This window comes from Euphorbia lathyris, chromosome 10, assembly GCF_963576675.1.
Source record: "Euphorbia lathyris chromosome 10, ddEupLath1.1, whole genome shotgun sequence".
NCBI classification, from domain to species: Eukaryota; Viridiplantae; Streptophyta; class Magnoliopsida; order Malpighiales; family Euphorbiaceae; genus Euphorbia; species Euphorbia lathyris.
Genome location: NC_088919.1, coordinates 62,086,914 through 62,098,605, shown reverse-complemented (window position 1 = coordinate 62,098,605; position 11,692 = coordinate 62,086,914). Strand labels below are relative to the sequence as shown.

General features: G+C 34.8%; 1 protein-coding gene across 1 annotated transcript; it reads right to left on the bottom strand.

The window, feature by feature from the left end:
• LOC136209500 (signal recognition particle subunit SRP54, chloroplastic) lies at positions 1-7,361 on the bottom strand. The gene is made up of 15 exons (XM_066000972.1): positions 7,107-7,361; positions 6,892-7,027; positions 6,081-6,148; positions 5,905-6,006; positions 5,142-5,294; positions 4,943-5,020; positions 3,875-4,000; positions 3,668-3,770; positions 3,440-3,540; positions 2,680-2,817; positions 2,459-2,602; positions 1,553-1,628; positions 1,183-1,268; positions 959-1,084; positions 1-266 (listed from the first exon to the last, which is right to left on the bottom strand). The coding sequence occupies exons 1-15, from the start codon at positions 7,281-7,283 to the stop codon at positions 159-161; spliced, it is 1,722 nt and encodes a 573-aa protein (XP_065857044.1). The 5' UTR covers positions 7,284-7,361; the 3' UTR covers positions 1-158.
• Positions 7,362-11,692: the final 4,331 nt, after the last annotated feature.

The window sequence follows — 11,692 nt, the reverse complement described above, 5'->3', positions numbered from 1 at the left end:
TTTGGCTCATTAATTTATTGTTTTTTTCATTAAAAAAAAAGGGAAATTGACTCAACTTAGTTATGTTACAATTGAATACAACCCGGAGCATCTATTTCTTTCACGATGAATATTCATCTGCCAAAATTCATAGTTATGTTTCCCGTCACATTAAGCTCCTAGTTTGACCCGAAACCACGAGGATGTGGCCTCGATGATGAAGCCGAGTCTGCAAATTGTCTTCTGGAATCTGCTCTTCTCTTCCTTCTTGCAGTACCAGGAGGAGCCTAAAAAAAAGGTCAAATGGATTAGATGACAATAAATGTTGACCAATTAATCGATGCGATTTGTACACATTTATTTCTTAACACCAATCATCTCCCACAATGTGGTCTTTTATCCCTCTTTTAATTGGTAGGGTATATATTACTCCAGGAGTACATTAGAAATTCTCCCTTAATCATAGGAATCAGAGTTAATGAGATTGATTCTTTCCTAGTTTATTCCTTGATGAAATTATAAAAAGAAAGAACAAATTTTCACCTAGCATAATAACTCTAAAAAGAATCATAAAAAGAAAATGTTAAACGTGAAATTAATCTGGGAATCCCCGTGGGGGCATATCGGGGACAGGTATGGGGATCCCCACGGGGCGGATCCCCAATGAGGATGGGGAATCCCCGACCTGTTTACATCCCTAATAGATATATATGTGTGTGTAACCTTTCTCAATTCAATATAAACAAGTATTCTTCATTCTCTGTGCGACATGGTATCAGAGCCTTATAATCAACGTCGGGTTACTCCTGTGTGTTGTATCTCACATTGCTTGCTTATGGAGCTGTAAGACTCTTTATATATGCGACCCAATCCTCATTTAAATTAACTTTTCGGGTGAGTTAGGCCTTTGTTTACAGTTCTCATTTCGTTAGTCATGTTGTTGTATCTCATGTTAAGCAAGGAAGATTTTAAGAATTACCTTTTGCTCAGCTTTAAGTGCATCTTCAAGATTGCTCAGAGCAGGAATAGATCCTCCCTCCATAACGCCCATTAGATTCTTCATACGGACACGCATTTGGAAGAGTTGAGCAACAAGTTGACTCACCTAATAGTCATAGCAAAAATTATATTGCATAGCTAAGAATGGAGTTAATGTTTGTAAATTCAGTACAAAAACTCATATCGAGTATCAACCAAGCATACCTGCTGCTCAGTTTTTCCAGATTCCTGCGCAATTCTCTTTCTTCTGGTAGGAGATTCTGCCAACAGTTCTGGCTTCTCTCTCTCCTCTGTTAATACACACAATTAGAACTCTTTCCAATGAACAGATCTTTTCAATTATTGGACTTACAGAACTCTCCGAGATACAATAAGAATCAAGTATAATGAAGCATTATACTTGTTTCAGATGGGACTTGATTGACATAAACCTTGTAAAGAACAGGCAAAAGATGATGATGATTTTTCGTAATGTCTCACTATTACTTTATGTATCATTAAGCATGTTTCTAACTTGTCTAAATTACGTTTTATATATCAAATCTGGTTTTCGTAAAGAGTAGAAAGAAGATACCAGGTGTCATTGCTTCGATCATTCCTTCCATCATCTTTAAACTCTTCTCTGCGTCTCGAATTTGGGCGGGAGTAACCTGTTTACATAAAAATAGGAAAGTTACATGAGCTCAAAACGAATTTATACTTTCGAGTCAACCAATTGAACCGGAAAAATATGCACTGTGCACGAACACAGTAATCACTTCCAAAAGTATAGTGTAGACTAGGGCTATAACCGAGCCGAGCCGAGCTTTGGTCTGCTCAAGCTCAGCTCGCTATGAAATTAACAAGCTTGAACCCGAGCCGAGCTTTGGCTTGCTCAAGCTCAGCTCAGCTCATTAGAAAATAAACGAGCTCGAGCCGAGCTTCGAACTTGTTTCGAGCCCAAAATCCTCTTTGAACTTAGTTCATTAAGAAAATTATCTAATCATGAATTGTTTGTGAGTAAATTGTTAATTAAATTTATGAAATTTGCTCGCAAATAGCTCTTTAATTATGTATATAAACAAGCTCATAAGCAAAGTTTTGGAATAAATAAACAAGATGGTTACAAATAGTTCGTCTATTACTCATTTATTATGAACGATTTATTATGAACGAACTCATCTAATAGCAAATGAAATAATATTAAGTTTAGATATTTATTAACTAACACAAAACTAAAATTTCTTCATAAATGTTCTAATCGAGCCTGCTCGCAAGCTTTCGAGCCGAGTTTTGGCCTGCTTAAGCTCGGCTCGTTTACAAACTGAGCCAGTAAATCGTGCTCACGAGTGCTCGTTTACAAATCGAGCTGAGTCGAGCCAAGCTTTTATCGAGCCAACCGCCGAGCCGCTCATGAGCGGCTCGGCTCATTTACAACACTGGATCTACCTGCCAGTCAATAAAGAACACTGAAAAGCAGTTTTTTTTTTTTAAATGTTACCTTTCCCATTCCCGGGATCATCCCGAGGACGCGAGTCATGGAACCCATACGTGCAACTGCACGAGTTTGCTTAAGGAAATCATTGAAGTCAAACTTGGCACTCATTATCTTCTTTTGCAAATCTTCAGCATCTTCTTGGCGCATCTATATAAACAAATGAACACATGATTGCATAAAGATCCATTTCAAGGAAATATAAAATGGACAGTACAAAAACTTACAGCTTCTTGTGCTTTCTCTACAAAAGAGAGAACATCTCCCATTCCTAGAATGCGCCCAGCCATACGATCGGGGTAGAAAGGTTCAAGATCCTCCATCCGCTCACCCCGCCCGACAAGTTTAATTGGCTTCCCTGATACCTGTCACATTTCAACTATTAAATATACAATAGAACATTAGATCTCATTATAATTAGACTTTGTACAATAACATAGGAAATCCTTCATCACATGTAAAGATTTACCATCAGTCATTATCAGAAAAAAGGAATCCATTTTGTATGATCACTGTCATGGAACCGTTTTAGCTAAAAGCTCGAGCTTTTAGTTCAAACGGTTCCATGACATGGTATCAGAGCCAGTGTGATCAAGTGGTCCAAGATTCGATTCCTGGCAGCCCCATTTGTTGAGTTATTTGCGGGACATGGTAATTTGGGTCTATGTTGTGCACGCTTCAAGCCTAGTGGGCATTCGCGTGTGGGGGTGTGTCAGATATTAATATGAAATGGACCTTTAACTATCAGCTCGAGCTTTTAGTTCAAATGGTTCCATGACATGGTATCAGAGCCAGTTTGACCAAGTGGTCCAGAGTTCGATTCCTAGCTGATAGTTAAAGGTCCACTTCATATTAATATCTGACAATCACTAATGCATTAGAGTAGATAAAATTATGTAGAATTTGCAGTACTATCTGAGAATAAGTTGTTTCTTTCGAAAAGAAGCTCTAGAGCAAAAACAAATCTAGGGAAACCATAAGGCAGACCTCTTTAACGCTCAGAGCCGCACCACCTCTAGAATCTCCATCTAGCTTGGTCAAAATGGCACCCGTAATTCCAATTTCTAGATTGAAGGTCGTAACCAAAGCTGTGAATTTTAAAAAAAAAAAAATCCCTAATTAGGTAATTTTATAAAGTAATCATAAGTATTATCAGTTTAACCCCTTACTGAGAATTGTAATATCAGTTTAACTACTAAAAAGCAAGGAAACAACCTGCAGCTTCTTGCCCAGTCATTGCATCCACGACAAGCAGTACTTCTGTGGGATTAAGGACCCGTTTCACTTCTTTTAGCTCATCCATCATTCCCCTGTCTATCTGTTAAGAGTTAAGATCAAGATATGAGAACTATAACATCAGTTAGATTGTTAAAAGGCAACTGGAGTAGTTATCGTAAAACATGTTTAAGACGTATAATTTACCTGCAGTCTTCCAGCAGTGTCTACTATTACCACATCCATGTTTTTCTTTTTAGCCTCCTCCAAGCCTCTTTTAGCTATTTCGGAAGGTTTAACCTCTGTCCCTTCTGTATACACAGGCACGCCCACCTGTCACAAGCTATAACTCAAGATCAGAATAGTAATGTAGCCCAATTAAAAGAAAAGGAACAAATGATCCCTTATGCAAAGATAGATAACCAAACAGAGATCATTTTAGCTTGCTGTGGTGATTTTCATATTGTATTCTAAAGAATGGCAGCTAATTCGCATTCAGTTGATAAGAAACACAGTCTAAGGTTGTAAAAAACGCTAGGCTCTAGTCGGACGGACAGGACCCTCAAGGATTAATCAGGGATTAATTGGATTTGAATTTTTGTAGTTTTTATTTGTTAATCAACAAACTGTTATATAAATTCAATTAAAATGTGTTATACTATCTAAAAATAATAATATATATTATTTAATATAGAAAAACACGTATATTTGTAACATATATCTTTAAAAATATGCAAGCATCAACATTTCAACAACAATATCATTGAAACAAACTCAAAAGTGAATTATAATAAAGCAAAAAATAAATTCACAATAAAAAAATGTTTTTGTTCATCGTCGCTTAGGCGGTCTAGGCATCGTCAAGGCGGCCTAGGTGGAGCCGAGGCGGCTAAAAATCGCCTAGGGGCAAAAAAAAATGTCTAGAGGGATTAATCGGAGAAAATCGGGGCGGATTCTCGATTTCGAGCGCCTAGGCGGTCCAAGCGCCTTGTTTTTGAATAGTGAACACAGGTAAGGATATTAATTTCTCATCTTCAAGCATGAAACAAGAAGATATATTGCATCTAGCCGACGAGATTAGCATTTGTAGCCGGAAGAGTACCCGTCTCCACTAATAAAGAATTATGTACATATTTTCTATTTGTTCCTAATTCGACATCTTATACAGAATAAAAGGGATTAGTGAGAAAAAGAAGCAGCACAAACACTTGAACCCATATACTAGCTGTCTGTATGGTGTGCAAAAGCATTTTCTTGAAAATGAAAATCCAATACCTGTTCCCCCAAAATAACAAGTTGATCAATAGCAGCAGGTCTGTACACATCCCCAGCCACAAGCATGCAAGACTTCCCCTGCAGAAAACATTGTGCAATTACGAAGTTAAACATTCTGAATTATATACCGGTACAATTCCGCACGTGCACAATGTGGCAACACAATAAAGTAAAAAGGTCTAAGCCTTTCAAAATCAACCTGTTTCTTAAGGTAATTAGCTAACTTTGCACAAACTGTTGTCTTTCCAACTCCTTGTAGACCTGCCAATAATATCACAGATGGGGGAGATTTTGCAAAAACCAGTTCAGCCACCTCTCCGCCCATCAACTTCACAAGCTCATCACGTACAATCTGCAATAACAAGGACCTCATAACAGGTTGAAAAAAATAATAATAAGAGAGAAGAAACAATAAAATGACACAATAGTCAACATTTCAATCAATTTAGTTTGATACATGGGTATGTAATTGCATCAAGATCAGATAATTGACAAATCATGAGTACCCAACTTAATTTCTGGGACTTCTAGCATTGATGGAATTGGAAGGTAAAGAAGTGAAGGAACATAACGAATTGCGATTGAAAGAAACGAAAAGCAATTTCATTTTGCCATATTGGGAGATGCTTTATCTTTCAATTTGAAGGATAAGACAAATTGATAATGAGTTAATGATTATAAAGACTTGATTTGCAGTAACCTCTATTTACATTAAAGACAAACCAACAAATGCAATTAGAAACCCAGGGATAAGAAGTAAAGTTCCATTTATATCTGACCCATCAAAACCTTCTCATTTTTTCCGGTTAAAACTCCAGAACTACATATTTTGCCTAATCCAGCTGAACCACATCCCATATCTTTAATTATCAACAAAAAAGACTAAGAATCACCAATAAGTTCCACAAAAGAACTCCAAAGTTGTCACTTTTTTACTACAATTAGTATATAGAAACCCTGACCTTGACCAGTTGCTGATCAGGTTTAACTCCTCGAATGACACCAACACCGACAGCTTGGTCACTAACTGATTGGACAAACCTTCTAACAACAGGAAGACTCACCTGAAACCAGAATAGCCTCATCAGTCCATTTTTTACCCTAATAACCTTAAGTACCTGATAGAAAAATTACTCACATCTGCTTCAAGTAGAGCTCTCCTAATATCCCTCATAGGCTCCGCAATATTTTCCTTCGTCAAAACCTCTGAGCCCAAAAACCAAAATTCAAATGTCAAAATAGACCTAAAGATGCAAAATATGAGTTTTTGAAAAGAACATTGTAATTTTGGGATCAAGAGCAGAGGTGTAAACGAGGCTTGGTAGTTCGCAAACTATTCAAGTTCGGGCTCGGTGAAAGCTCGATCGATAGGGTTTGACTCGAGTTCGGGACTAGCTCGAGCACTAACGAACTAGTCCGAGCTTCCTCAAGTTCGGCTCAAAGCTTACGAACATGTTCGATTATTTTTAATTACTATATATATTTCATTATATATATATTTAATATATATTTCATTATATATATATTTAATATATATTTCATTGGTTATTATTAGTTTTCATCACAATTTACAACTCGAATAAGATTTGACCCATAAAAAATGACAAAAAAAAAACTTAGACATTTGAGTCTTTACTAGACAATTAGATTTTGACAAGGAACAAAATACATTACAAAACTTAAATATATATTTCATTGTTTGAGTTGTGTTTTCTGACAATAAGTACCCTCTATTATTCTAGAATCTCGACATGATTGTTTTTCTTTCTAAATTATTCTATACATTGTACGGTTAAGCTCGATAAAGCACGGCTCGGTCAAAGCTTATCAAAGCTCTGTTCGAGAGGGCTCAGACTCGAGATATTAACTAGCCAATACCAAGCCTACCTAGGGTTCGGCTAGACTCGTCCACAACCCTAATCAAGAGCATATAAAAAAAAGCTGAAAACCTTCTCCTTTGAGCTTGCTCCAAGCCGTTTCAAGACTGGTGGTTAACTGCCCAAACATTTCCGCCTTTACCACGCCGCGAAAATCCTTTCTGAAAGAAATTTTACTCTTGCAATTCACCCAGCCCCATATCTCCCTCTGTTTACAACAAGCAAAAGCATCAAATTACTTTCTAGGTAAGACATTTAAGTTTATTGATCGATGAGGATGGACTTACAGCGAACGAATTTCTGGAAGAAAGTGAAGTGACTTTAGTTGAACCAGTCCACGAAGAACGAAATTTGGAGGAATTTCTGGCGCATTTCGGGAGATTTAAGTTTCTGGTGTTGTTTATGGAGAGAGAAGCGGAAGAGAAATGGCGGGAGGCAACGGTCGAGAAGTTTATGGCCTCCATCTCCAAGCTTTTTTTAATATCGTCACTTCACTGCTCTTTATCCTCTGAGAAATCGTTTCTTTTTTTATTCTAATCTTTTCTGCTCTCTCACTCTATCTAGTTGGTGAGAGAGAGTATAAGATACTACGCGGGCTCAGAAAGTTCTTTTTGATTTGGTTAAATCATAGCCGTTGAAGTTTATCATCTATCAAATAGAAATAATAAAATTATTTTAATTTGAGCTATTTTATATCCAAATAATGAAAATGGATGTTGAGAAATTTTCAAAAGGGTGGTGCTAAAGCATACATGTTGGATAGGTTATGTGAGTAAAAGGTTTTTTATGGAATGAATTTTAAGAAGTTAGAGAAATTTTAATATGACTATGCTACCGAAATAGGGATGTCGATTTATCATACATTCGAATTTATTTGTATCTCGTATTTTTAAGGTAAAGTATTTCCGGGACATGGAGTAGGAGTTCGAATGAAAGTTTTGCTTGGAGTAGGATTTGGGAGATAAATTCAGTGTTGTTGAGGGGGTGTAGGAGGAGGATAGGTTTCGGTCAAAACCTTATAATTGATAGAGACCCTTGGCTGGGAGAACAGTGTATGTGCTTTCAGAAGCTGTGAAGCAGACGCCTGTGGATATGCTATTTTATGAAAATCAAAGGCGTTGTGATGAAGCTCTTATACGTGCAACTTTTAATAGTAAGGATTGCAATAATATTTTAGTTATTCCTCTATCTGTCATTGAAGAAACAGAGTCTTGGTTTTGGTTTTAATAAAAGTATGATAATATCATATTGGATTTGTGTATTATGTTTAGACATGTTCACGGGCTGGGTTTGGACCAGGCCATACCGGGGTTTACAATAAAAAAAACGCATGTCCAAGCCCAAATCTGCCTGTGGTAAATATGTCTTGGGTTCGGACCGGACAGGGCTGAATTAGAAAACTTTAATCACATGCATAACCCAAACTCGCTTATATTTTGTTTTTCATAAATATGGAATTTTATTTTCACTAATAATAAATTTAAATTAACAAGTTTTATTATAAACTTATGAACTGTGAAATAGTTAAATTTTAAAATACAAACTTAAAAGAATTATTTTCACAGCAGGTAGATAATGTTTCTATTAAATAAACTAAATTTGAATAGGTTGTTCTTGTAGTACCTTTATATTCATATAAAATAATAGTATATATAAATAAGTTGCGGGCCGGGTCGAACTGATATGGACTTTAATAATAAATTCCAAGCTCAATCCAATAACTCAACGGGTATCTTCGGGATTGGACCGGGCTAGGTTAATTCTAAGTTTACACTGACCACGTTCGTCACATTGTCTACGGATCTGGACGGGCTGGACGGGCCATTGGTCCCTAAACATGTCTAATTATATTTACAAGTATTATTTAAGGAACAAGTAAAAGTGTAGGAGTTGTGTTTCAAAAAAAAGTGTAGGAGTTGAAATTGAATTTGCAGGTAATAATTATACTTTAATGAACTTTTATTATCTAATATGAGATGCAATAAATTTAAATATTTATATTATTTTATGTTATTTTTAAATTAATAACTAAACTTAATACATATCGGTTTCGGGACGTGTTAGTTTTAATCGTAAGCTAACAAAGATATTTCTTCTCTAGCTAAACTAGAAGGAGTTAATCTCGGTTTTACGGACTAAATCTATAGGAATAATGAAATCCTCATTATTAAAGGTGAAAACCTTAACAAACTTCACAAGGAAGAAGATATAATATTGATTGATAAAAAGTTAACTATTACAAAGAGAAAGAGTTGTATTTATACAATCTCAAACCTAATTGACAAATTACATAAAAGGGCTAACCTAACATAATTAATTAAAGAGTAAGGTTAGGGGTAAAATGGGGTAATAATAAAGGAGGTGGCATAGGTGTAAATATAGGAGTGGTAGAGTTGTAACTAGGGAGTGGCAAAACAGTAAATAGAGGGTGGCAGAACTTGTTCCTAACAGCCAAAACTTGGAGGAGAAGTATTCTTCGGGTTGGGCACGCTCCGCGTAGACTTTCTTACACTCCACGTGAGTGAACTTCTGGACTGGAAGACTCTCGCTGGTGGCCTTCACGCTCCTCGCCCCTGAGAGTACGCCCCGCGTATATGACCTCTTGGAACTAGTTCTCTCCGAAGGCTCGATCCACGCCCCGCGCACTGGACACCACGCTCCGCGTGGAATGCTTTAGTGATCTCCCTTCCGCGTAGTTTTCTTCCTTTCTTCTTGGCTCCGGATTTACGCTCCGCGTGTTCTATCTCACGCTCCGCGTATGAGTGCAAGATGTCCTCATCAAAACTCTAACTCAATCTAAAAATTTATATATCAATTTCGTGTTAATCTAAAAATAATTCATCACTTAAATTCAAACATTAAAATTATATGTCGATTTGGTGGCATATAATTAGGTCGGTTGTAATTTTAATACCTTTATTTATTTATTTATTTTATGTAATTGAGATACATAAGAACAGATAAAAAGAGAGGAATCTTTGTTTAGTATATAAGAAAGTGTAGATATATTGAATTCAACGTGTCGAACCATGAAGAAATTATTAGAAGCATCCGGTTCTTCATGTCGAGTGGAGGATATTCCATATATATTTTGTCATGTGTAATATGGATCCACATAGAGCTGTATAAAATATACACAATCCATAAATCCAACCCAACGTATATATTATTATCTAATTTATTTATTGGGTTGGGTTGGTTTGGATTGGATTTAATTAGATTAGATTAAGAAATATTAAATGCAATTTAAATTATTCATCAACTAAATCAAAATTAATCCGTTATTCTAAAATGTAATATAATACTAGAATTATTCTTTCATGTCGTTTTCCATTCATTGTATATAGTTTCTTTAAAAAAATATTTATTTATTTATTTATGAAATGTAAGAATGTAGCCACAACTCAATTAATAATTGGCAAAAAGCATCATGAGACCCTTGATCTTTCATTGTTTGGTGCATTAAGCCCTTAATCTTTTATTTAGACACATTGAGTCTCTGATCTTTCATTGTTTGGTGCATTAAGCCCTCGATTTTTCATTTAGACACATTGAGTCATTGATCTTTCATATATGGGTGTATTAGACCATTCCGTAAATCAATTCATATATGGATGTATTAAGGGCATGTTTGGTTAGATTTATATAACCGCAGCGTTTAACATTTTCTCTGGACACTGCAACATTTTTGAGCTTCTCACAAAAAGCTCTTTTTTAGAACTTTTCATGAACAGTTGTTTGTAGTTACTTGTTATTGACAAAATTATCCTTCTTATTTCCACAAAATGTGTTTCCTTTTTAACATAATTTTTATTTTTAGAACATAATTATCGAACGTTCAATAAATTTTTTATTTTTTATTTAACTTATTATTATTAATTTATATAATACATTTTATTATTTTGTAATTTATTTTTTGATTAATTTAAAACATGTCCATATTAGACATTTTAAATACTAACAGCAACAGTTCAGTATAATTTTACCAACCACTAATAATTAAACAGCTAATAACAAACAACCAACAACAACAACAAACATCTTACTACAGTCACAAACAACTAACATCAAAAGCAACATTTATTAGCTAACAGTTGAATCAAACAAACCCTTAATACACCTATATATGAATTGATTTACGGAAGGGCCTAATACACCCATATATGAAAGATCAAGGGTTTAATGTGTCTAAACGAAAGATCGAGGGCTTAATGGACCAAACAATGAAAGATCAGAGGTTGAATGTGTCTAAATGAAAGCTCGAGAGCTTAATGTACTAAACAATAAAAGATCAGGGGCCTCATGATGCTTTTTGCCTAAATAATTTCGTCAAACATTCATTTATTTAATAGTTAATAAATATATATTTTTATTTCCCATGTAAAACATCTAAAATACAAAATAATATTCTCTAATTCAACGAAAAATTAAATTATATATCATAAAAAAAACTTACAAAATTAAAAGTTAATTTTTTCATGTTTTCATAGATCGGTATCTCTAATATTTTTTGCCCTAAAAAAAACCCAGTGGTTTGTGTCGTTAGTAAAATTTAAAAAAATGACTTGAAATCGTTAGATAGCTAATGTGGCAGATGTTATTTTTAGAAAAACAAAATTTTGACTTTGAAAATTAAAAAAACATACTTTGGTATTATTTTTTTCTTTTTTATTTTCTGGAGTTTCTGATTTCTGAAATTTCAAATTTCTAAAATTCTTGATTTCTTAAATTTGAGAATTTTCTAGAATTTCAGATTTTGGAATTTCAGAAACTCTGGAATTTTAAAAATTCTAGATTCTGGAATCTCAGATTTCAAAAAATTCAGTTTCTAGAATTTCAGATTTCTAGAATTTCAGAAATTTTAGAAATTATG